The 24,805-nt window shown below is 52.2% G+C and overlaps 4 protein-coding genes across 4 annotated transcripts in view; 1 reads left to right on the top strand and 3 right to left on the bottom strand.

Moving 5' to 3' along the window:
- The window catches only part of AARSD1 (alanyl-tRNA synthetase domain containing 1), a 3,879-nt gene extending 337 nt beyond the window's left edge, over positions 1–3,542 (top strand). Inside the window, exons 2-10 of the mRNA XM_010724709.2 lie at positions 41–170; positions 513–669; positions 767–887; positions 1,080–1,206; positions 1,363–1,429; positions 1,591–1,682; positions 2,304–2,358; positions 2,809–2,903; positions 3,065–3,542. Coding sequence (XP_010723011.1) covers positions 41–170; positions 513–669; positions 767–887; positions 1,080–1,206; positions 1,363–1,429; positions 1,591–1,682; positions 2,304–2,358; positions 2,809–2,903; positions 3,065–3,200 — 980 coding nt within the window. The 3' untranslated portion in view covers positions 3,201–3,542. The remainder of the gene's footprint in view (positions 1–40; positions 171–512; positions 670–766; positions 888–1,079; positions 1,207–1,362; positions 1,430–1,590; positions 1,683–2,303; positions 2,359–2,808; positions 2,904–3,064) is intronic.
- A 1,475-nt stretch (positions 3,543–5,017) lies between these two features.
- On the bottom strand, positions 5,018–6,101 carry G6PC (glucose-6-phosphatase catalytic subunit). The gene is made up of 3 exons (XM_019623350.1): positions 6,067–6,101; positions 5,812–5,927; positions 5,018–5,529 (listed from the first exon to the last, which is right to left on the bottom strand). The coding sequence occupies exons 1-3, from the start codon at positions 6,099–6,101 to the stop codon at positions 5,018–5,020; spliced, it is 663 nt and encodes a 220-aa protein (XP_019478895.1).
- LOC100548064 (membrane primary amine oxidase-like) lies at positions 6,083–20,533 on the bottom strand. The gene is given in 8 exon segments (XM_019623443.2): positions 6,083–6,175; positions 6,953–7,062; positions 10,873–11,161; positions 11,289–11,418; positions 12,028–12,313; positions 12,457–13,574; positions 19,565–19,688; positions 19,691–20,533. Coding segments are annotated over 8 exon segments (2,436 nt in total). The 5' UTR covers positions 20,016–20,533; the 3' UTR covers positions 6,083–6,121.
- LOC100545760 (membrane primary amine oxidase-like) lies at positions 14,444–18,444 on the bottom strand. Its single transcript, XM_010724654.3, is given in 4 exon segments — positions 14,444–15,008; positions 15,228–15,357; positions 15,575–15,683; positions 15,686–18,444. Coding segments are annotated over 4 exon segments (759 nt in total). The 5' UTR covers positions 15,921–18,444; the 3' UTR covers positions 14,444–14,723.
- Positions 20,534–24,805: the final 4,272 nt, after the last annotated feature.

Here is a 24,805-nt window from a genome sequence, read left to right as displayed (position 1 = left end):
CTGGGCGGGGCCCAAACACTGCGGGGAACGTCGGCAGAATAACTGTACAGTTTGGTGGAGGACCCTTTCCTGCATCCCGAGCTCAAAGGCACTGCTTGCACATCTCTTCCAGGACAGCACCTCATCACTGCCATGGCGGAGCGGATGTTTGGATTCAAGACAACTTCATGGTGAGCTGGAAAAGCAGCTGTTAACCTTAGCCTCCCCTGGTGTGTGTGCCTGCAGGCCAGGAGGAGGTGCACGTTGGTAATGGAAAGCAGCATATGCTGCAATATTTCACCTAAGCACAGATGGCCCGGGCTGAAATAAGACAAGCTGTGTAAACTGTTTGCTTTGTCTTGTCCTGTTGCATGGGCATGATGTGCATCTGATGCTCTTTAAACTGCAGGGAGAGGAGAGAAGCGTTTGGTTTCAGTCACATTCCCAGCACCTCCTCTCATGTGGCACTTGGTGCTGCCTAGAGGAATTTTCCATCTGCTCTTCACAGCAGCAGATGTTCTTCATCTGTGCAGGGAGCTGGGCCGGCAGCAGAGTGTCATCGAGCTGGACACCCCCTCCATGACCGCAGAGCAAATGGAAGCGCTGGAGCAGAGCGTGAATGAGAAGATCCGGGAGAGGATACCTGTGACAGTGCGAGAGCTGGCTGCAGATGACTCTGAGGTTGAAACAGTTGAGTGACGGGAGTGAAGGAAGCTGGCGATGCCCATGGGACCAAAGCAGTTGCAGCATGGATATTGGTTTGTCTGCCATTCTCCTGCTCTGCTAGGTGAGAAGCCGTGGCTTACCAGGTGACCACACGGGGCCAGTTCGAGTTGTAGACATTGAAGGCATAGACTCCAACATGTGCTGTGGGACTCATGTCTCCAACCTTAGTGACTTGCAGGTAGGGGGCTGCAGCCACATTACCTCCAGGAGCCCTCAGCACACACATACAGCTCGAGGACAGCAGAAATCCTGGAGATACAGGGTCTGCTTGAAATTGTCCTGGGGGGAAAATGAGCAGAGCTGACCACCTATGAGAATAAAAGCAAAATATCATTCTCCTTCTCTAACCAGGGTATTTTTCTGTTTAAGGTTATTAAAACTTCTTTGCACAGAGAAAGGGAAAAAGAACAAAACCAACTTGGTTTTCCTGGCGGGAAATAGAGTGTTGAAGTCAGTTGAACAAAGTCACCGTACTGAGAAGGCCCTGACCTCACTGCTGAAGTAATACCCTTTTCACTTTGGTTCTTTTATCTTTTTTTTCCTTCTGACAAATGTAGCATAAGTCTCAGGTGCTTCTACACGATGTTTTTTATTATATATTACCCACTTTTGCTCCATTAATAAATCTTTAGATCCAAATTTTCCTTTTTCTTTCAGAAATGGACCAGGTGAGCATGTAGAGGCCGTGAAGAGATTGCAGAGTTCTGTGAAACTGCTTCAGAAGGTATGAGATTGGCTGAGGAAAGCAGATTGTCTGCTTCTTGTAGACCTGACCTGAATTTGAGGCGTCCATTTTTATCAAAACTGCTTCCAATTCTGGGAGCACAACTCAGTGTTGATGCTGGCTTGACCATCTGTGGTGCTGCTTTTTCACTTTTCTTTCAGAATAATTTGAACCTGCTAAGAGACGTTGCTGTTTTGATAGCCCGGGATTTCAAAAGCAGACCTGTTCAAAGTCCGCTGTTTGTCTTACACAGGTATGGAGGAGTTCAGGGAAAAGGATAAGAACCCATGGTATATGATTTGTGACAGCTGCATTTTCTTGACACCTATTTAGACCTGTTTATGACAATTATATTTTTAAAAGTCAAAAATTCCTCAAGGACAGCTACAAACAAGGTGGAAATAACTGTCTGGGCCTGCCAAAAGGTTGTATAGTTAAAGAAATGTGTTAGTAATTCAGTTACTGAATTCCTTTGATGCTATAACTAAGAAATGATTGTGTCTGTCTCGTGTCTTTTTGCCACAGTATTTTCAAATAAAACTGAGGAGCTTGATTTCTTAAACACTTAAATAATTCCTAATACACCCACAAGAAATTACAAAAAGGATTTATATGTATAGAAAGAAAATAATCTGCAGCCTGATTGCAAGAGACCAAAACGTCAGGCACAATCATAGGCTGTGCTTGCAGATCTTACCTTTCAACTTCTCTGATGTTAGTGGAAATTTTAGTCTTAAACAAACAAAATGGAAAACTGAGAAAAGCTAAGCTTGGAGAGTCATTGCCTCCTGCTTGTTATTAATGTTTTGTACTCTGGTGCGGATATATATACTTTTTTTTTTCTGCTGAAGTAGCTTTTTACCTGTCCATGCAGGAAAGAGGGTGACTCTGAGTTTATGAACATCATTGCTAATGAGATTGGAAGTGAGGTGAGTCATCGATACAGACTAACCTGCCACCAGCCGTGTTTTCATTCAACTTTGTAGCAAGGCTGGATAGGCTTCCATTTGCACCACAGTCACAAGCTGCAAGTCTCCTTCCTTCCAGAAGAGGTTGTGGTTCCCAGCAGCCTCAGGGTGCTGGGGGTCCTCAATAGTCAAAAAATACAGCAGTGAAAATTCAGAGCACCATGGAAGAGCCTGTCTGACAAAAAGCCATGCTGCTCCTCTTTGGACATGCTAACTTTGGACAACCTAACTCCGGTACCTGCTAGGTCCCCCACAATGTACAATTCAGTCTGAAAGCTTCAAAAACTCCCTCCCCTTTTACTTCAAGTTGAGTTTCAGTAGTGAGCACAAACTTACAACTTGTTTTAATGTCTTAATGGTAAAAGGAGGGCACTGGCCCTTTGGGAGCATCATCCCTCTCTCTGTCTACAGGAAACCCTGCTGTTCCTGACTGTGGGAGATGAAAAAGAAGCAGGACTCTTTCTTCTAGCTGGATCTGTTGAAGCAGTTGAGAATTTAGGTCCCAGGTACATTGTTCTGTGGTTTCTTTAAAATTAATGAGACTTCTGCCCGAGCAGCTGAGCAGTGTAATTAGGGCATGGACCCTTCTATGCTCACTGAGCAGGTTAGGGCAAGCTACTTTCCTCTACAAGTGAGTGGCCTTCAGCATGTCTTGACGTTTCTGCAGGGTGGCAGAACTGCTGGAAGGCAAAGGAGCTGGGAAGCGAGGCCGCTACCAGGGCAAGGCAACCAAGATGAGTCGTCGAGGAGAAGTGCAAGCTCTGCTCCAGGAATTCATCAGCCAACAGAGAGATGAAGCATAAAGAAAGAATTCTAAAAGTAGGGCTGTCATCCCTGCTTTGCATGATTTCCACTAAGTTCTCTCCCAGAAAATAAAGACAAAAAAAGTCCCACGTAAAATCCCATGGAGTTAGGAAGGACTACTGCTCCATGTCTCTCCAGCTTGCCATTTCTGCCAGCAGTTCCCAAGGCTGCTACAGCTGCAGCTGCAGAAACAAAAGGGGCACTGAATAGCCATGGTCAAAAAGCACCTGATATGGGTCTAGGTATTGTTGTTTTTTTCCCTGCTAGAACCAGCATGGCACGTTTAGTCCAGATGTTCATAATAAAGAGAGAAATAAAGACAGACAAATCTCCATCTTAAAGATGTTTATCTATCATGAACGTATAGGATAGCAGCAGCCTCGCGTGGTTTCCTCGCTTGCCCATGTTGCGCTGTCACTCAGCGAACAGCAGAGCCCTCTGCCAGCTATTGAGCTGTTTGTGAGTAGCAGGATCAGGTTAAGGGTCAAGGCTGTGCAGGCCATCAGTCCTGTGGTGACACTTCAGGAGGAGGGGAAGCAGCAGTCCTTGTTCCCGATGCACAGGGTGCCCAGAGGTGCTGGCTGCATCCTTGCCCAGCTGGACTGACAGCTTAGCCAACACTGTCCTTTTCCAGCCAGTGGAAACCTGGGAGTTGCTGATCTAGGTAAGCTTCCTATTGAAGCTTTTCCTGTAAAAAAAAGACCTTTGCAGCTGAACTCTATCCTTAGATGCTTACAGCCCACTTTGCGTTGGATGGGATTTTAACATGGGGCTCGGATGATTTGCTGTTTGGACTTTATCACCCTGTGGATGCAGCATTAGGCACCACATCTGGGCTGCACGCACCTTGTACATGCACTCTGACAGTTGCCAGCATCCACTGATTATTGTCATGAGCTTTAACTGTGCTTTGTGGGTCTGTGTACCGGAGTCACTCCTATCACAGTCAGCTGTTCTGCTAATGGGGTGGGGTACAGGGGATGTGGGATTGCCAAGCAGCACTGCACGGACCCCACACAGACCTGCTGGGTCTTAAAGCTCTACTTGCTGCCCTCAGTAGTGAGGTGACACAAATGTGTCTTCATTGCTGACGTGGTGCACACAGGGCCCCTGAACAAAGAGCACAAAAGCAGCTTTGCCTCCCTGCCCTGTGTGCAGCCACTACTGAACTTCAGTCAGGACACCTCCATGCATCTTCCCAGAACTCCTGAGTTCTCCTTTACATGCCTGTATGTTCTAGGCAGCAGGAAGACTTGGAGAAGCCTGGTGCTACCTCTCCTTATGCTTCCAGCCATGTCTTGCAGCAGGCAGGAGCAGGACCTGAGAAGGAATATCCTCCTTTCAGCACCAACAGCCTCCTTGCACCAGGGGATGGCACTTGGGCACTATCCCCACACCCACAAGACAGCTGAACTCACCAATAAAATACATCTTCAGCTTTAATAAAATACGCCTTGTTTAGAGACGCAACACTACATGTATGCACACACGTACCCAGAGCTGCTCCACGCAGCAGTGAACACTGGGCAGGGGCTGAGGAGCCTTGGGGTTGGGGGCTCCCACGAGCTGGTATTTGTTTCCATCTCCTGCCTGTCCCCCTGCAGAGCTGCCTTTCCACAGCCTTTGAGCACTCACAACTGACAGTGCCTTGCTCCTGCTGTCTCTGTCCCTTGTGCCACAGGCACCTGTGGCGCGTCTGGCACCGTGGGTGCACGCCATGCTGGAGTCAGCCCATGAAGCTGTAATGGGGAGAAACCAGCACAACCCCCACGATCCCATTGTTCCTGAGCCAGGGTGGCCACGCTGTTACCTGCCCCTAGACACCCTTCTTGTCCTGCGTGGCCAGAAACTGAGAGATGCAGTAGGGGATGAGGCCGACAGTGGCCAGCGGCACAGCTGCGCTCTTGCAGAAGGAAAGGACATAGAAGAGCAGCTGCATGTGGGAGGGCAGCCTGAAGGCATCAAAGAGGTGCAGGACCAGCAGCGAGGCGGCAGCACAGCCTAGGCGGAAGGACAGCTGGTGGCCTTGCTTCCCACGGCAGCTCTCCAGGTACATGTGGGAACTCAGAGCCAGCCCCAGCCCAAAGAGGATGCCCAGGTTGCGAAGAAGGCTGGCGAAGGGCGTGGTATCGATGTGGACCCACTCAGGATGGGCGCACCACTTCTGTGCCTTCTCCAGTGTCCAGAGCAGTTCAACACCAAGGACACGCAGTAGCAGGTAGAAGCCCAAGGCGAAGCTGAAGAGGAAGAAGGTGATGCCCAGGTACCTGTGGAGGCTGGCATGGTAGATGGAATGGATGTGCTGGAAGGTCTCAGCCACAGCCATGCCTGCCAGGAGAAGAGGTACTAGCAGTCAGAACGAGATGAAGAGCGGCTCCAGAGCGCGGTGCAGACCTGACAGTCACTGCTGCACCCTTACGCTCTCAAATTCCTCTTCCCATGTCCCCCAGCCCACATCCAATGGCACATGGATAAAGGCTTCTTCTCTACAGCAACAAGTGCAGAGCCATTGTCTGCAGTTCTTGCTTGCTCCTGCTCCTTTCTTGTGCACACAATGGGAGCACAGGGGTGTGCTAAGTTGTGGAAGGGACAGAAACAAAGTGAGCTCACCAGATATGACCCCTGCGATGACCTGATGTGGAAAGTGGGCAGCGATGAAAACGCGGGACAGACAGACACAGACCTGAATGGCCCAGAACCCCGTCCACAGCATGATCCACAGAATCCTGCAAGGGGTAGAGATCTCCATCAGTGCCAAAACTGGCGCATGCTGCCACTATGGACTTTGAGTGGTGTCAGAGCTGCTGCCTAAATGGGTCCACCTGCATCCCTTTCATCTCTGGTTCAGGGCTTGCACACACTCACCAGTACTTCAGTGTTCTTGACTGCTTCTTGCCCATGGCGATGGAAAGCAGGGCGGTCACCATGACGTAGTACACTCCTGCTGCACCCATGGCATGGCCGGAGGGGCTCCCTGGGTAAGAAGCAGGGCTTAGGTCAGCCCCCTCAGAGCAGGCTGTCCCTGCTGCCCTCGTGCCCCAGGGGCTCCCGCACTGAGCACCCATCCCTAGCCTGCAGGCAGGTGATAGCATGGCACAGGGAGCACAGAATCACAGAACTGCGGGAGGCAGAAGGGACCTCTGGAGCTCTCCCAGTTCAACCCTCCCGACCCTACCCTAGCCCCCCCCAGCAGTTTCCCCAGAGCAGGTTGCACAGGAATGAGTCCAGATGAGTTTGGGTATCTCCAGAGAAGGAGACTCTTGCACCAATCTGGGCAACTGTGCCAGAGCTCCATCACTCTCACATCACAGAAGTTCTTCCTCACAGTCAGATAGAACCCCCCGTGCCCAATGCCCCCTGTTCTGGTGCTGGTCACCACCTAATAGATCCTGGCCTCCACGTTTCAGATACTGATCAGCACTGATCAGATCCCCTCAATGCCTTCTCTTTGTCAAGTGACCAGCACCAGGGCTCTCAGCCTTTCCCCACCCCCATCACAAGATGATCCAGGTCCCCACCGTCTCCGCAGCCCAGCACAGGCAGAGTTTGTGCTAAATTGCCACATCTGCACACACCAAGGGTAAAAGTCTGCTCTGCACCAGAACATGGCAGTGGCCCCACAGCTCAGTGATAATGGCCGAGATAACAGTACTGGCTGTGCCAGCACTCCCCCCCACCCCCAGCCTAGGATCAGGACTCCTGGGTCCCTGGGCAAAGTGCCAACTGCTTTTGTCAGAGCAGGAGACCCTACCAGGGCCGGTCTCGCAGGTGAGTGGGAACTGCTGGATGGCCGGCGCAGAGGTGTTGCTGTAATAATCAGTTTCATGCACCCACCAGTATGGCCTCTCCCCAAACAGGATCCTGAAATGAAAGTAGAAAGGGATTTGTGGTCATCCTGGGCACCAGAATGGGCTGTGGTTCCAGCTCTGGCTGTGAGCTGGAAGGCATCAAATATCACCCAGACAGCACCTGCCCCTGCCCCCATCCCCAAACCCCTAAGACGAGGAGCAGGAATGCCCTGGGAGCAAGCTGATGTTCTGAGAAGAGGATATGTCTGCTCCTTCCGTGCCTTTTCAGGCTATGAGCAGCCATCCCATCGTGCCAGCATAGGCACAGCTGTCCCCATCACATGCTTAGGGTATAAGCGATACATCAGGACTGGGCACACATCTTACTATATTAATCCAGCCATGTTGGTGCACCTGCAGCGAGCTGCAGCACAGCACTACTCACCACTTGAAGACGAGGTTGAGCCAGTCCCCGATCACGGCCACCCAGATAAGCCGGATGCCCACTGGCTCACACAGGTGGAACCAGATAGGGAAAAGAACAAAGAAAGTGTTCCTGAGGTCTGCAGCAAAGGAGATAAAGAGGAACCAGTCCTGAGAGCCCTGGAAATGCTCCTGCAGCCAATGCGTCACCTGGATGCCTGCATCATGCAGGAGGTTCATGGGGGCTTCCATCCTCCTCTGCAGCCTCCTGCCTGGTTCAGGCTGTCCTGTGCTCCACTGCAGTTTTATACCCCACGAGTTCGTGTTTGCTGCCGATAGGTCACTTGCCCCAGCATTGATCTTTGGACCCAAAACCACTTTTGCTGAAGGGTGCATCACTGGCGGGTTGTTACAAACGTGCTTGGAACAACTTGCAAAAAGGGGAAAAACAGGCTGCAGGGTGGCAGAGGTCATGTCCTGTAGGAGCCTTAACCCTTCACTGCCCCATTACTCAGGGGGGGATTCTGCAGCCCCTGCTCTGTCTGGCTCCCCCTCTAAAAAACCACCTGGTCTGCCAGTGAACTCCAGTGTTCACTAGCAGGGGAGAGGTTTGAATACCTGCAGAGGGATGGAGTGACATTTATCCTATCCCTCTGAGGATCAGGTTCTGCATAGAGCAGGGGCTGCCCAATACCCTGACTCCCTCTGAAACCTGAGCCTGATGACAAAGCACTGTCATCACAGTCTTTGCCAGGCTGACACAACCAGTGCTCTCTTCAGCAAGAAACTTCCCAAGCTGTTACAGGAGATCCCCAGAGCAAGGCCTGGGGACGTCTTGGCTGCCAGCGGTGTTTTCCTGAAATCTGTAGGATTTCAGGACCTGTGCAAACCAGGCAGGGAGAGCGATCCTAACTAGCACATCCCCAGGTTAATCCCTCCTGCCCTGCCAGCCCTCAGAAACGCAGATGGAACTGAAGACATCCCTTGTCATGTCCCTGCCTGTCATCTTTCCACCCCAGCCACGCAGCACTGACAGATCTATTTTCCTGTTCCTCTCTGGGAGTTAAGGGTGAATGGGTAATACAGATCTATCTACAGGATCCTGGAACACTGGGGTCAGTCCAGCAGGACAAATCCAGCTGTCCATCCCTGGCTGCTGCAGGGACACACATCAGAGCAGCACGGGGCACCTGGCCAGAGCCCCAGGCGCACAGCTGTACACACAGCAGAAGCAGACAGCAGAGTGTTAATGATTAGCAGCCAGTGAAAATGTACCACTTATCTCTCACTCCTCTAGAAAGTTCAGGTCAGGAGCCTTGAACTGCTCCATGGTGCAGTTTGACGCAATGCAGAGGATGTGTCCAGCAGCAGCAGCAGCAGGAGGCACAGGGCAGCGTCCTCCCTCTTCCTGCCCCCTGCCTCAAGCGACCATCATGATGTCCACACTTGCAGCTGACAGGCCCAGGAAGGACTGTTTTTATTGGCAAACACTGGTTTATTTAGGGCAGTGAAAATATTTAGAGATCTACCTTGAGGTGCAGAGCAGCAAGAGGCTGGAGATAGCACGGCAGAGCAGCAGCACCACTGGCGCCCTGCAGTCAGCTGAGTCTTGGTGTCCTGAGGAGCTGGGGCTGCTCTGATGCTCCCAGAGAAGGGAAGTGTGAGCACAGGTAAACCCTGGTGCAGGCTGGCAGGATCCAGCCCAGAACATCTGCTCTGTGCTGGCAGGGAGAGCCACATGAGGGAGAGCACAGCATCCTAATCCCCAGCACACAAAATGGAGCAGAAGTTTGCACAGAAATAGAATTACTCTTGCAAAACTAAATTCCTCAGCAGCTCCTTTTGGTGCCCTCAGCTGAGAGCTTTTGGCCAGCACAAAGGAATTTAATGGGCTTGGCTCCCACATCCAATGCGTTTTGAAACAGTTAGCAATTAATCCCTCAAAAGCTTTGCTGCAGAAAATGGGAGCAAAAGGAACTGGGGGAAGGGGACAAGCAGGACAAGCATATTCCAGCCCCTTTGGAAAGAGTCACAGCAACAAAATGGGGATTGCACTTGGGAGAGGCCAGGAACTGGAATGGGAACAATGGCTCCCCTACAGTCACAGCCAGATAAGCTGGCAACCCAGGAGCTGCATGCCCTGCAGTGACAGCAGCTGGCTCCAGGACACGATGTCCCCACGGTTCCCAAGCCACCACGCACGGCCAAGGCACGCGCAGCACACACTGTCACACTTGGCTGCCCCTTAGCACCAAGGTTTCATCCAGAAGATTCTCAGTCCATTGCAGTGCTGGGGTTGGAAACAAGGTCACCACTGCCTGCGTCAGCACGTGGTCAGAGTCCAGGCAGTACTTGTAAACACACAGGAGTACATCCCTGCACAGGGAGCGCTGTATCTGTTCTTCCAGGCTCCCAGGACTGATACCCCCAGGCATCACCTGAGCATGCAGTGCAACTAATCCCACCCCAAATCACTTCCCCATGTTGCAGTGCCTCCATTCTGCTGCAATCCAAGGTGCCTCCAGAATATACTTGCGGCCATTAGGGCTCCTCAAGGCCATCATGTCACACGATGGGGAGGCAAATCCTTTTGCTGCTGGGGAGGGCAAATCCTTTTGCAGCTCCTGGTGACAGAGCAGCCAACTGCCTGCTATGTGCCAGGGCTGGAGACAAACCTCACTGAATCCTGGCATACCGCAGCCCCGACCCAGCCCAGTGCGGCAGGGATGGGTTTCATGCTCCTGCAGCTGGGGCTGTGCAGGCTCTGGAGCAAGGGACCCCAAGCTAGGGGGTGAGAACAAGGCTCCAGCCAGCAGCCAAAGCCAGAATCAATTAATCCAGCTTGATACAGCTGTTACACATTAACTCCTTTGTTTGTCCCATATTTTGCTGCAGAAGGGTCCTGCCAGCACACAGGGTCCAAGAGTACAGCCAGTGTACACTCACATGGCCATGCTGGGCATTGTGCCCACCAGTGAACTTTTGCCCTCTCTGGCGAGTGCCTGCAAACCAACACAGCCTTATAACACCACCAGTGTCCAGGATCTGACCATCAGAAGCCATGCTGACGAGCTATTTAAGAGTTGGGTCAGAAACTCTTGGTGCTTCTTTATTGGAACTGGCTGGGCACCAGGCTGCCATCGTGCAGCATCCTTATCCCCAGTACTGTTCCCAGCGCTCAGTGCTGCCACAGCAGCTGGCACCCAGCATCACCTGGAGGAGCAGTCACCGAGCAGCAAAGCTCCCAGGGCAGCTCCATCACCACAGAGGCACCTGACTACCTCGGTGGGATAGAGCCTCACATCTGTGATCTGTGAAGGAGGAAGTGAGCAGGGCACGTCCCAGCCAGCTGGCTGCACTCCCTCCATCACTGAAGGCCCTCCAGGAATGCAGCCCAATGGCTGGACACAGGCTATCTGCGCCAGCACCTGTCCTCCTCTTTGACCCCATCAGTGCTCACCAAGTGGGGAGCCCAGGCTGACGTTGACGAAGCCGCCGTACTGGAAGGGTGACAGGCGTGGGGCACAGGTGGCTGCGGGCAGGCAGGCAAGGGGGTTGGCTCCACATGCCCCTATGCCCTGCTTGCTGCTGAAATAGATGCCGTCAGGCGAGTATAGCGAGGGGTCCTCGTCAAAGTAGTTGTAGGGCCTCAGGAAAAAGCCGACACTGTTCCCCACAGTCACAGTGTTGGGAATGTCCTCAGCATGAGGAACATGAAGGAACCCCACAGAAATCCACGCGACTAGGTCCTGGGACAGAGAGGAGAGACCAGAGCATCTCATCAGCTGTGCTGACCCTTCCAGCCCTGTTCCCACCCACTGTGACCATGAAGTCCCGGCCACAAGCAGTCCTATGGAGCTCAGTACTCCCACTCACCTCGTTAGCGATGGTTTCATCATTGATGAAGTCAGCAAAAGTGACGGTGGGTGTCCAAGGGTCATTCTGGTTGTAGACACTGGTGCTGGTGGGTTCCTCCTCCTTCCTCCTGGTGACAGCCAGCTTGTACCTGTTAGCGCAGGAGGCACTGTGACACTGGGACAGGGCACAGGGTGGGTGCAGCACAAGCGGCAGCTCCAGCACTATGGGACTTGCAGGACTTCGCCGGCCACGAGAGGCACAGCACAATGCTTTGCCTTTAGGTCTAACTTACACAACCTCCCCCAGAACACAGGCCATTAAATTTCACCCTGGTTGCAAGCCAGCACTGCAGTTTTCCAAAGCATTTTTCCAAAAGGCATCCTGTCCTTATGCAGAGGAGTCAAGACTTACGGATACCAATGCAGCCCTTGGGAAAACATGTGATCGTTCTAATTTAAACTTATCTGGGGTCAGATTCCTGCCTGCGAACTACTATGAACAGATGCTATTGAGCAATTTTTCTAGGGACTGTCAGAGACAAGAAGCAGATGAGCTTGTTATTTAACCCTTCCCTGCAGACAGGCTTGGCAGACCCTACTGTCAGCAGGAGGGGATCAGGCTGGGGATGGGTGGCCGGGAAGCTTCTCAGCACCCGCAGGACTGGGTGGGTCCCATTAGCACATTGGGCTGCCCATGCATTGCATCCCTAGGCTGCTTGCAGTACAATTGCAGCTTGCAGCCTCAGCCCCCCACCTACCTGCCCCAGCTGATGGCTTTCTCCATGGGGCTGCTGGTGGGCAGGTGCTCCCCAGGGAAGCTGACAACCTGCACTCGGTAGCTGCGAAGGTGTCCCCAGCGGTTGGGCTTCGGGCCAGTGAAGGAGAGGTAGCGGGGCAGAGAGGCGTTGAGGGGGAACGCTGCCTCATTCTCTCTCTCCAGCCTCTCCCGGCGGAGGAACGGCTGCTGGAGGGTGTTCTCTGGGCTCCAGGGGATGCTCACCGTCTGGTACCCCATGTCGTGGGACTCCAGTGAGTTCAGCTGCCCTGTGAAGTGAAAAGGAGAATCCCCTTGAATTCCACACTAAGGAGCTGCATTTTGAAATACAGAGCATGTCTGTAGGCGAAGCGCTCACCCACGGGGCAAATGGCCATCTCAAGCCCTGGTGACCGCACAAGATGAGACCTACCATCAATGTCCAGGTCCACCTTGTAGTGAATGTGGTGCAGGTGCATCGTCCCCAGTGTGTGTGGCCCAACTTTGTTGCCATAGTTGGTGCCCTGGTCATGGAGGAAGGAGGAACTGATGTAGCCGGTGGCATGGACCCGGACCTCCACAGCCCCATTGCTGTAGAACATGAAGTCCCAGACGTAGTCATAGTTAATGAGTGTGGAGATGGCACGAATGACCAGGGTGTTCTTCCGCAGCCCTCCATAGTACAAGGAATGTGTGTCAGAGAAGTGCCGCCGCAGAGGAAGGGAAGTGTCGTGCTCAAAAATGCAGAGCGAATTCTGGTTGGTTCTGGGGACATCTGACTCGGACAGGTAGTGCCGATCCACATAGGTGGCCATGTAGGGACAGTCAACACCCCGGACCAGCTCGTAGGCAAATCTGCCAATGCCAAAGCTGCCATCGAGGTAGCGTGTGGACATACCCCCAGGGCAGTTGGAGCCATACAGAGCTAAGGCCTCCTGCAGGCTCATCTCATAGATTATTCTTTCCCCGCGGAAACGGATGTCGAAGAGCCGTGGGCCAGTGTTGGGGTTCATGCCAAAAGCAATGCTCCAGCCCTGGTAGGTGACACGGTTGTCCCTGACGCTGTACCGCGGCCCCTGGGGCTCAAACTGAAGCGGCCCCGGAGCACCAGGTGAGCGGAGGGGTCTCATGGAGCCCAGCACTGTGTCTTCCTGGGGCTTTTGAACCACAACCACCTTCAGTGACTTGGTCATAAATGCATTCTCCAGCTCAGCAGTGCTGGGGAAGTAGCGTCCATTGTAGAAGATCTGGCGCAGGTACCACTGGGAGACGTCGAGCGGCCCGTGCTCCACCAGCACCTCCAGCCCCACAGGCAGGACGAAGTAACCACTGCCAGCAATGCCATGGAAGAGGACGAACCACGTGCTGCGGTCTCCAGACTTGAGGCCCCGGGGTGCAGTGGTGATAGTGGCCAGGTCGGTTCCATCAGACGCACAGCATGCAGCGAGGAAGCGCGGTGCCTTCCTCAGCTCCTTCTGGATGAGCTCATTGATGGCCGCGTACTCCACACCAGTGACAGCTCTGCGGTGGTACGGCACCTTCCCCCCGTACTTCTGCACCGTGACGTCCCGGTGGTACGTTGGTGCTGGCAGTGGGCCCACCACGTACTCGGTGACGTTGGGCTCTGCCTGGGCCCCAAAGTACAGCACAGCCAGTGCCTCACGGGGCGGGCGAGCCCCTCCGGCATCCAGGAACCGCAGCACCTCTGCCTTGGCCGGAAGCTGCACGTCCACGGAGGCAATGCAGTTGTCGGAGGGTTTGGCACGCGCTGCGTCGGCCAGCGGCACCCCGAGGCTGACCCGCAGGTACTGCACCACCTGTGCCAGCTCCTCGGGCGTCAGGTCGGCAAAGACCCGGCTGTGGCCGTCGTCCGCTTCCTCCTGTGCCGAGGGCTGCTGCTGGCAGGCGCTGGGGGCCCGTGCCCGGGTCAGCAGCACGCAGACGAGGGCAAAGATTGTGGCCAGGGCCAGGAGGAGCAGCACGACCACGGTTTTCATGTTCATGGCTGCTGCTGGTTTCGAGGCTTTTCTAGTCGCTGCTTCTGTCAGCTGGGATTTGATGGGCTGGATGTTTTTTCTCCCTTGTCTTCTGAAGAGAGGATGGTCTGGATGAGGTCATGGGGAGGGCGCACCGCAGTGCTCTCAGCCGCGTCTGGATTTGCTGGGAACCATAAAAGGCAACTCTGCTCTGCTTCCTCCTGTAGACCACAGTTTTAAATGAACTCTGTGCTCCAGTCCTTCCCCGTTTGTCCCGCAGGCTTCGCTGCAGCACAGGGAGGATGCAGCCAGACAGCAGGGAGAGAGAAGTGTTGCCCCTGGCACTGCCTTCCCCTCACACGCCCTGCACTGAACATGGTGCCCCAGGACCCCCCAGCAGCCATTGCTGGAAGCATAAAACAAGACAGGCAGAATAGCACTGGATTTTTTTTTTTTTTTTTAAACCTTGACATTGGCACTACACAGCATTTGTTGCTACAACAGAGGAAGAGCATTTTCTCCTCGCTTTTACCCCTGGCATGCAGCAGTTAGCAGAGACTGCAGACCTCTGCTGGGCAGCATGCTTCACTCATACAGATCACTACATTATAAAAGCCACAATAGAAAGTAGAGTTGTTACAGAACTGCAAACAAAGAAAACACCACTAAAAGAAATGAATATCCATGGGAGATCAGTCAGCCTCTAACCCTGCTTCCTGGACCTTTAAAGCCTGCTGATGTTTTGGAATCCGTCATAGGTGAATGGGGGGAAGCTTGGCAAGCAGGAGGCAGTTTGGGACAGGCAGGTGATGGGGTTAACCTCACATGCCATGAAGTTCTGCTCACTGGTGAAAAACACGCCATCGGGTGAGTAAATGGAGGGGTCCAAGTCGTAGTAGTTGTAGGGTCTCAGGAGAAAACCAACTGAATTTCCCACCGTCAAGGTGTTGGGAATATCTTCTGAGTGAGGGATATGGAGGAAGCCAGCAGTTATCCAGGCCACCAGGTCCTAGGCAGGAGAAGGTACATGACTGTGGTTATTTTAGACTGAAATGTGTGCCTGGGGCACAGGAGAGCAGAGGGTACCTCAATGGGCACCCACAGCCCGTGTTCCTGCAGCCCAGCAACGCTCCAACCCACTCTCTTAACGCTTTGCTGCTGTCCCAGCGGATCCCATGAGCAACGTGAGACGGTGTGGCAGCAGCCCATGCCTCCAGCCCCTCCTCACCTCATTGGTGATAGTTTCATTGTTGATGTAGTCTGCAAAAGCGACAGTGGGTGTCCAAGGGTCATTCTGGTTGTAGACACTGGTGCTGGTGGGTTCTTCCTCCTTCCGCCTGGTGACAGCCAGCTTGTACCTGGGAACAAGGACAGAGACAGGACCCTGGGGCAGGGCAGAGCTAAAGGCTGCTCCCTGGAGCCTGCAGATTACCAGGCTGGTCCTACGGAGTAAACAAAGCACCGGGCTGCACCAACCCCTTCCCTCCCCACGGGGAGCGTCCCTGCAGCACCGCCTCAGTCAGTGAGGCTGGAGGCATCGCAGAGTACTCAGCGACCCCATCAGAGCAGTCTGACCTTGCCCAGCTGATGGCCCTCTCCATGGAACTGGCTTCGGGAATGTGATCCCCTGCAAAGCTGATGATTTGAATCCTGTAGCCACGTTGGTGGCCCCACTTGTTTTTTTGTTGGTTGCAAAGTAGATGTATCTGGGCATCGTGGAGTGGAGCCGGAAGGCAGCCTGGTCCTCCGTGTCCAGGGCCTTCTCAGTGAGCCGTGGACGCTCAATCTGCTGCTCTGGATTCCAAGGAGCCTGTGCCACCTCAAATGCCATGTCATGGGCCACCAAAGAGTTCTTCACCTCTACAAGAACAAAGCAAAGCAGCTGAGGAACTTTCCTGCAGTCAGATCCCACTCTCTCCATTGACCCTTCCTGCACACCAGGCTCCAGTCACCACTGCCTGCAGACAAGAGTAACCACTGCTCCCTGGTTCTACTGCGCAATGGCATGCCATGCTCTGTAGAGTAAGTTTGTTTAGCTGGTGAAACACCGCACTGTGTCATATGGTGCCACTCCTGTACACTCTTGTCCTTGATGAGAGAGCAGAAAAGGAACCCCTCCAAGGGCAGAAGAACCAGTATGAGCACCTGACAGCCCAAGCACTGCGTTTCTGCTCATCGGAATGCATCCTGCAAGGCTGCACCAGGTAGAGCATGGGCTCTGAGTACATCTGCACATTACAAAAATGGAGCAGTTCTGATCTTTCCACAAAGATGATACAACAGCCAAGGGCTCACAGCAACAGGAGCAGCACAAGAGCAAAGAAATCTAGTGATAGGATGGCCAAGAGATGATGAAGGACCCCAACAGCAAACTTCTACCAGCCTCCAGCACCTTCAAGGTTTGACCAGAGCTTTGGGACCAAGCCCCAGTATTGCAGGTGAAGTCAGCACGAGAGGCTGGAGACATATAGAAATGCCACTGTTGTGCTTCTTCTCATCTTTTTTGTGACGTGGACAAAAACTTCCAACTCTATACCTTTCCTTCCAGTGACAGTCTGAGATTCCACCTGCCTTTTCCCTATTTCTTTCATTTTGCAATCCCTCCTTTTTTTTTCCCTCCTCCATTCCAGAAAGACTCTAAAATCATCCTAAAAAGACTTAGAGTAGCTATTAAGTTTCTAGGCATTTCTCAATGAGAAACAAACAAATTTAAAATACGTGGTAGTAGTTTACAGCATATAAAATGTCAACAGGAGCACAAGGACAGATCGAAACAGAAGTTGTAGAGGAAAAAACAGCCTTAATGCTCTCTATGAGAGCACAACACCTACCCCAAATGTGGGAAGAAAAACTAGTGGGGGAGTCTGAAAGAACTCATAGAGAGCTCAAAAGAGACAAAATCCAGACCTACCTCCCACATCCAAACCTATTTTAAAGTTGACAGGACAAGTGCATATTGGAGCCAGAATCCTAAGCCCTATTCCTGTACCACCTCCATGGAAAAAAAGAGAAGCTCATATAGCCCGTGGCCTGGACTTTGGCTTTGACAGCTCCGTTCTGGTAGAAGATGAAGTCTCATAGCTCCATATTGGTTTTCTGCCACCACATTAATTCAGATCCTTCAGTTTTCTGTCTCACTTCCAGTCCTTTTTCTCTTTAGGTCCAACAGCTGCCTTGCAGCAGGCCTCGTGTAGAGGATGCTATGCTTGTGCTGCAGGACATGGGGTAGGAGAACCCCTCAGGCACCCTGCATTTCCTCTAGTCCTGGTGCTCAGCTCAGCATAAACACTTCCTTTCCCCTGCTTGCACCTTGACACAACTCTTTGCCATTGCTCTTGCACCAAGGCAAGGCTCCAGGTGTGCAAACAAAATAGGGAATGCAGAGATACAACAGCCACATAAATGGACCTTTATCTGCTTTAGCATGCTCTCAAGCCTTGTTCATAGGGAGGGGATCAGACTCAGCTCTGTTTTTGACCATGACGCCAGAAAGCAGCATTGCTCACGGCTACATGAAGCAGCAGGATGCAGCAGGCACAGCCCCACTGCATGCGAGGGACATGTGCCACAGCTCCTCTAGCTCAGCAGGGGTCATGAAGCTGCATTGCTGCTGGGCTTGGGCACAGGCAGCCCACAACCTCCTGATGGATCCTGCTGGTTCTCTGACAGTGTAAAACATTTCCCATCCCTTTTACAGGAGCAGGTTTCAATGGAAAATATCCCACACCACTGGCTGGTGCCCTCTGCTCCAGTGCAGCCCCAATACCTTCCTGACTTGCAGAATCTGGATCAGCCTGGGAGGAGAAATAAACCCTACGTGCTCAGCCTGTGTGCACTGCAGGGCAGCACTCAGCCCTTCACTGCAGCAGAGAGCTGCTCCCACAGGAACCTATGCCCCCATGCAGGAGCAGGGAATACTCTGGTTCCTTGCAATAGCTGATGAGACACAAGCTCAGGATCTAGCTACACAGATTTCCTTGAAAGGGATGGAAGGATAGATCTGCAGATGGTCAGTGCTGCACATCACACAGGAGAGCATGGATTTCCCCAACGCATGAGAGGATGCCAGGAATAGCAGCAGGCATTGCAGGAGCCAGCTCACACCTCTTGTGCTGCAGACAGGGCTGTGCCTGCTCCGTCTGCCTGGCCACACTTTTGGCAGCATGCAACGTGCCAGACATGGGGCCTCAAGGAAACACAGATGTTTTGCAGCTGCTACTTTTCATACTTTCCCCAGGATGAATACAGAGCTCCCAGACAATTTCCTCTGCCTGCAACTCCATTACCTGGACAGACAACTACATACACAGAAGAATAATTTTGCAATTAAGGGTTGGGAGATGGAAAAAGCAGAGATCTGACAGCAACTGCAAGGGACTCCAGAAACCAGAATCCTCCCCGAGCTGAGACATTCCCCATTATAATGGCATAAGCGAAAGGGAGATAAGACCTACCTCCCACATCCAAGTCCACTCTATAGTTGACAAAATGGGTGTGAATTGTACCCAAGGTATGCTCCCAAACTCTATTGCCATACTGCAGACCATTCCCATGGAAAAAGGATGAGCTCGTGTACCCTGTGGCCTGGACTTTGCCTTCGATGGCCCCATTCTGGTAGAAGATGAAGTCCCAAACATAGTCGTAGTTACCCACAGTGGTGATGGATCTAAGGACCAGCGCAGAGTTGACCATCCCACCATAGTACGACTTTAGCTTGGAGTAGTGGCGCCGCAGAGGGGAGCCCAGGTTCTGCTCGAAGATGCAGAGGGCCGCCGTCCTCTTGCTGGAGCTCAAGTCCTCATGCAGGGTGTGCGTGTCCACATAGGTGGCCGTGTACGGGCAGTCGACTCCACGCACCAGGGGTGAGGAATAGCGCCCAATGCCAAAGCTGCTGTCCATGTAGCGGGTGGACATCCCCCCAGGGCAGTTGGAGCCATATACTGACAGCGCCTCCTGCACACTCATCTCGTACACAACCCTCTCCCCATTGTATCGGATGTCAAACAGGCGCATGCCTGTCGTGACACTCATTCCAAAGGCAAAGCTCCAGGCCTGGAAGATGATGAGGTTGTTCCTGACGCTGTACCGCGGCCCCTGGGGCTCATACTGCAAGGGGAACGTCGCAGCCACCGGTGCTCGCGGCCTCATAGACGAGAAGTCCCCATCCTGCGCTGCTCTTCTCACCTTCTCCACACGGACACCACCCTGCACATAGATTCTCTCCAGCTCAGACATGTCCCTGTAGTACTGCCCGTTGTAGAAGACTCTGCGGACTGCCCACTGTGTGAGATCCAGGCTGCTGTGGTCCACCAGCACCTCCAGCCCCACCGGGTGCAGGAAGAACCCACTCACATTCTGAAACATGACAAACCAGGTGAGCCGATCTCCAGACCGGGATCCACGTGGAGCGGCTGTCACAGCGGCCAGGTTGGCCCCGTCATACTCCATCACTTCGTCCATGAAGGATGGAGCTGCAGGGAACACCTGTTTTTTAAAAAAATCAGCGACCTGTTTGTATTCAGCGGGCAACGCTGGTCTGCGGTGGTACGGCACCTTCCCCCGTACTTCTGCACCGTGACGTCCCGGTGGTACGTTGGTGCTGGCAGTGGGCCCACCACGTACTCGGTGACGTTGGGCTCTGCCTGGGCCCCAAAGTACAGCACAGCCAGTGCCTCACGGGGCGGCGAGCCCCTCCGGCATCCAGGAACCGCAGCACCTCTGCCTTGGCCGGAAGCTGCACGTCCACGGAGGCAATGCAGTTGTCGGAGGGTTTGGCACGCGCTGCGTCGGCCAGCGGCACCCCGAGGCTGACCCGCAGGTACTGCACCACCTGTGCCAGCTCCTCGGGCGTCAGGTCGGCAAAGACCCGGCTGTGGCCGTCGTCCGCTTCCTCCTGTGCCGAGGGCTGCTGCTGGCAGGCGCTGGGGGCCCGTGCCCGGGTCAGCAGCACGCAGACGAGGGCAAAGATTGTGGCCAGGGCCAGGAGGAGCAGCACGACCACGGTTTTCATGTTCATGGCTGCTGCTGGTTTCGAGGCTTTTCTAGTCGCTTTTGGAGCAGGGCTTCTAACTGCCGCTTCTGCCAGTTTATGCTGCAGTGGATGGAGTAGCAAGGAAAGTACAAGAGATTGGGAGAGGCGAGGGGAGGAGATCTGAAGTTAGTGGTGACCAAAAAGAGCAGCTCTCACTCACTGCATCCTACTCTGCCTTCTTCCAAGAGCTGCTGTCCTGAGAGAACCACGGGGGATGTAGTCAGTGACTCAGACAAACTTCACATCACTGTTACTTTTTCAGTTCTGCCCAGTTCCTTGAGGCTGCCTGTAATAACGACAATCCTGTAGTCAGACCAAGGTGGCTGGGACCACAGGGAGGCTCACAGACTGGGAATTGTTGCCACACTGTAGAATTTCACCTCTTTGCGACTCGTCAAATTTCCTTGTTTATCCTTGTGTATTTCCTTGCAAACTCTCCCTGGCAGCAAGATTTCAAACTTGGAGTTGCTTTTTATTTTAGTTTTTAAAATCTTCTACGTGGAAGCCTTTGCTGAAAACACATCCACCTGTGTAGTAGTAAAAAAAAAACTTTGGCAGGCGCAGAGAGATGGAGTTCAGGACGATGTACTGGTCCCACTGCAGCGTGAACAACTAGCTCTTAGTTTGCATCTCTGAGTATTCATTAACTAATTAATCCCCCATCATTCCACTGGAACAAGTTCAAATAGGTTTTGCCTCTGCCTCAAATTCTAAGGTAAACTGAGGTGCAGCTTCAGAGAAGTTCCCTCAAGGACAGCCTTTGATCTGTGGCATCCACGCAGGCAGCAGCAGCCGCCCCGTGCTTTCCCACTGCACAGGCTAAGCTGCCACCTCCAGTGTGTCTCCCAAAGGCTGTGACAGCTCCCTCAGTCACTGCCACCCAAAGTCTCTGCTGTTCTCACAGCATCACTGAGCAGGACAGGAGGTTCCATGCTGCCACACAGCAAACACCAGGGACAGACAAGACGCAGTTTCAGTTGCAGTCCCTGCCTGTCCCTGAGCTGGTGGTGAGAAACACAAGGAATCCAAGAGAACCACAGCTGGAGGTCGAACCCAACATTTCCATTCCTGCTGCCAGCCTCACCTCACCTCACCCTGGCCTTCTCTTTTTCCTCCATCAGAGTTTCCCATTGGCAGGCTACCCCAGCCTGCAGCACTATTTGATCTTCTTCCTCTGCTCCGGGTCTTGCCCCAGACTCAGCTTTTCCTGAGCCACACTTACCAGACATCACACTGGCAGGCAGACAGCTAGATGGTTTTAGGGCACCCTACATTATCTTCACCACAGTGGACAGCTCTCAGCCTTTAACCTCAGCTGCAGCCATGCAGGCTTCATGCAAGCAAGAGTTCCTTCTGCTCACTGTCTGTTGCACCAGTAAAGCCACAGCAGTCATCCCATGTAGCTGCTGACCAGAAGAGGAGATCCCTGTGACAAAGATGCAAGTAATGGGAAGAGACAGGACCTATGATAAAAGAGCTTTGGCAATACAGGCTGTAATATCTACAGGTTTCCGAGGTGCCCTGTTCCCATCAGCTTTCTACTGATCTCTAACAGCAGAATCAGATGCCTGAATAGCCCTAGATTAAGCAAAAAGTAGTGCTCAATTCCAAGATAGCATTTCAGCTATGAAGTCAACAAGGCTTTAAGGGTTACTTTGGGTTGGGTCCCAAAGAAAAAGTTCCTTTTGGTGTAAAACCTAGAACACAGTACTCCATTTCACTTAGAGTGCAGAGAGGAAGTGCTTTTGTGCCGTTGAAGGTTGGGAGCAGAGTCAAGACATACCTCCTGCCTCCAGGAATTTAACTGGCTCCTGCTGCAGCACACCTCTGCACAGCTGGGCTGAGCCTGCTGCATAAACCATGTCTACCTTTACATTTCCCTGTAGCACAAAAGAGCAGATAATTTAGTTTCAACTGTGCCTATTGCTGCTGCATCTCACGTCCCTAAAAGCCAAAGCACAAGCTGCAATTAGATTGTCATTTTCTAAGCAGCAGTAGTTTAAGAGAACTGGATAAACTTCACAGGCCTTACACTGCCCCACAAATGACAACTCAACCCTGCAGCTTGTCTGTCAGATGTCTGAAAATAAAGTGTGGGAACACTTCTGTGCATGTTGGGTATTTGGAATGCAACAAAAGAACAGAAGCCCCAACTATAATGATGTCTCCATGACGAACAAATCCACAGCACACACCCTGGGTCTGCAAAGCACAGTTGGCACCAACTGAGCTCTGTGCTGCCTCTGTCCTGCTACAGAGTACGTGCCAAGGATGTCATGTCTAACATCACTGTTATTTAATGATGCCCGTTTCTGCTGTACCTTTCAAGCTGAAGACTTTTGCAGTTTGTAACAAGAATCAGCCTGTACTTTCGGGGAGCTCTGTTCCAGAACAAATACAAGGACTAAATCCATTGCTATCGTTCAGCAGACATTTCAGGAAGCAGAGCAATTATTTGAGTCTGAAGAGATGAGAAACCCATATCAACATGCAAGCGATAAAAAATGTTGAGGGACTCTTAAGTATAACACATACCACAGGAACAGCATCTTTTCCAAAAGGACCCTGAAGCAACTTAAAGCTAGCCTAGAATTTTGAAGATGACACATCTCACTAATAGCAGCATGACTTGTTTATGAGCTGCATGGTAACAAAAAAAAACAAAAAACAAAAAAAAAAACTGTCCACAACTCATTTCCCCAGTCTAATTAGCCCATGACTCTTCCATATCTAACATGGAGAATTCACATCATACCCGTTTATTTTGACTATGTGGTTCTTTTAGGCACTGCTTGTCAGCACAACGCGTCAAGTAAAGTGCCAGTATCTCCTAAACAAAACACAGTAGCTGGGAGTTTGCTCTGCTTTGCTCACATAGAAAGGTAGAGCTGGCAAAAATAGTCCTGAAATTTATAGGAACCAAAGCACAGACAGGCAGCCTTTTGAGTCAGTGACTGCCAAGCAGCTGGGTAAAGAGTATAGTGCGCGCACACAAACTCTTGCCAGTTTTCCTGACACGGGTACATCTCAAGCAGACCCCAAGCCAAACTTCAGACTCAACCTCCCACTCTCTCACCTTGCACAGTCAGCCTGTGTAAAACAGACTGCTGGAAATTGCTTGACTCTTACTCATGCTGGCTATGTTTCTGGCAAGCGTTTTTGTCTGAACACAACTGCTGTGCTCTTATTCTTCTTTCAAAGTTCTAACCTCCACTGCAAATACAAGCTGGGATGTCTCACGAAGCTGTGAATTAGAGCCCTGATAGCATGCTGCAGCTTCTCTGGGAAAACAGAGCAGAAACCACTGTGCCAAGGGGCGAGGATCCCAGACAATAAACACTCCCCTGCTCCTCTGCATGAAACATGCTTCTCACCAACACCTGTCAGCACGGCAGTCCTGGATGCTCCATCCTTCCACAGGACTGCTGGCACAGGGCTGCTGTGGGCTCCCTTTCTCCTGGCTGTATCAAGGTGGACTCCTTCTGCCATATGGCACTGAGCAATGCCAACAGTAGCCTTTTCAGCAATAGCTCCAGCCTCCTCGGTCCCAGGGACCTTGTGCTGTCAGTTCCTTACCCATCTTCACCAAGAAGTGTGGGTACCAGGACTTCTCCACTCCACAGGAAGCACAGTGGCTTAGCAGGAGGCAGTGCAGCTGTTTACGAGCTGCTGCTTATGCTTCACCTTGGGGGCTGAAGACTTTGCAGACAGGTCGGCCAGGAGGCCAGCTCTCACCCAGCTTCCCAGGGCTCCTCAGGCTGGATCACAGCCCCCCCCAGTGGCAACCAAGCTGTGAGGGACACAGACTCCCTATCTCACGGCAGAACAGGCTGGACTTCAGCAGCTCACAGACAGGGAGCTGGGGAATGAACGCCACTGGGCTGAGCACCGCAGAGCAGGTCCCTGCAGCCCAGACTGTATGCCATATGTGCTGAGGAACAGGAATGAGAACAAAAGCATGCCTATGAGAAACACGGAGGATGCTTTGGCCCATGTCTCCTTTGTACTGCATGCACAGCAAAATCAAGAGAGTAGCGGACCACGCACTGAATACACTTGTCAGGTATGACATTCAGATGCCTGTCCCACAACACTGCAGACATCTGCTCTGCACAGACGCAGGAGCAGCTGTGAAGTGAGTTGCAGGTTTTAGAACATCATCATGCAAATCAGTTGTACCTGTCCAGTTATACCTGGACCCAAGACAGCCTGAGTCCAACACAAAGAACAGGGCAGAACTCATCAAACTCAAGCCCCTGCGCCTAATATAAGGCATGCTGAAGGAATAGAAACAATCTTCAAAGCAGCACACACATAGCAGTATCAACAGTCAAAAAGAAGAATGAGGAGGATGTATGGAAGTAACCGCTGGATGTGTGGAAGGCACGGCCAAGAACAGACACTAACACTGCAGAGCGTATCTAAGAGCTCAGTATCACAGACAAGGGGCTAGCTTAAAAGAATTCAAAGTACCTTATTTTAATTTCTCAACACAGTAAAAGTTTACATACTTTCATCTGGCAAAGAGAGCTCAACAAATTAAAATAAACCAATACAAAGAAACACAAGGGGGAGTGCTGCTCCCAGATAGCAGCTACAACGCAGTTGGTTTGTTACAGAATATTTATTAGCGGGAAGACTAAGAGTTGACTTACTACAAACAACAACAGAAGAGTCTATAGAAAGGGCTGGTGGCCCTCCACACTCCGGGGAAATCCCTAGGAAACCAGCAAGAGACAACATGGCTCTTAGAGGTGGAAGCAGAAAACAAAAAT

This window comes from Meleagris gallopavo, chromosome 29 (genome assembly GCF_000146605.3).
Source record: "Meleagris gallopavo isolate NT-WF06-2002-E0010 breed Aviagen turkey brand Nicholas breeding stock chromosome 29, Turkey_5.1, whole genome shotgun sequence".
NCBI classification, from domain to species: Eukaryota; Metazoa; Chordata; class Aves; order Galliformes; family Phasianidae; genus Meleagris; species Meleagris gallopavo.
The sequence above is the reverse complement of the archived record's forward strand: the minus strand, read 5'-3'. Positions and strand labels throughout refer to the sequence as shown.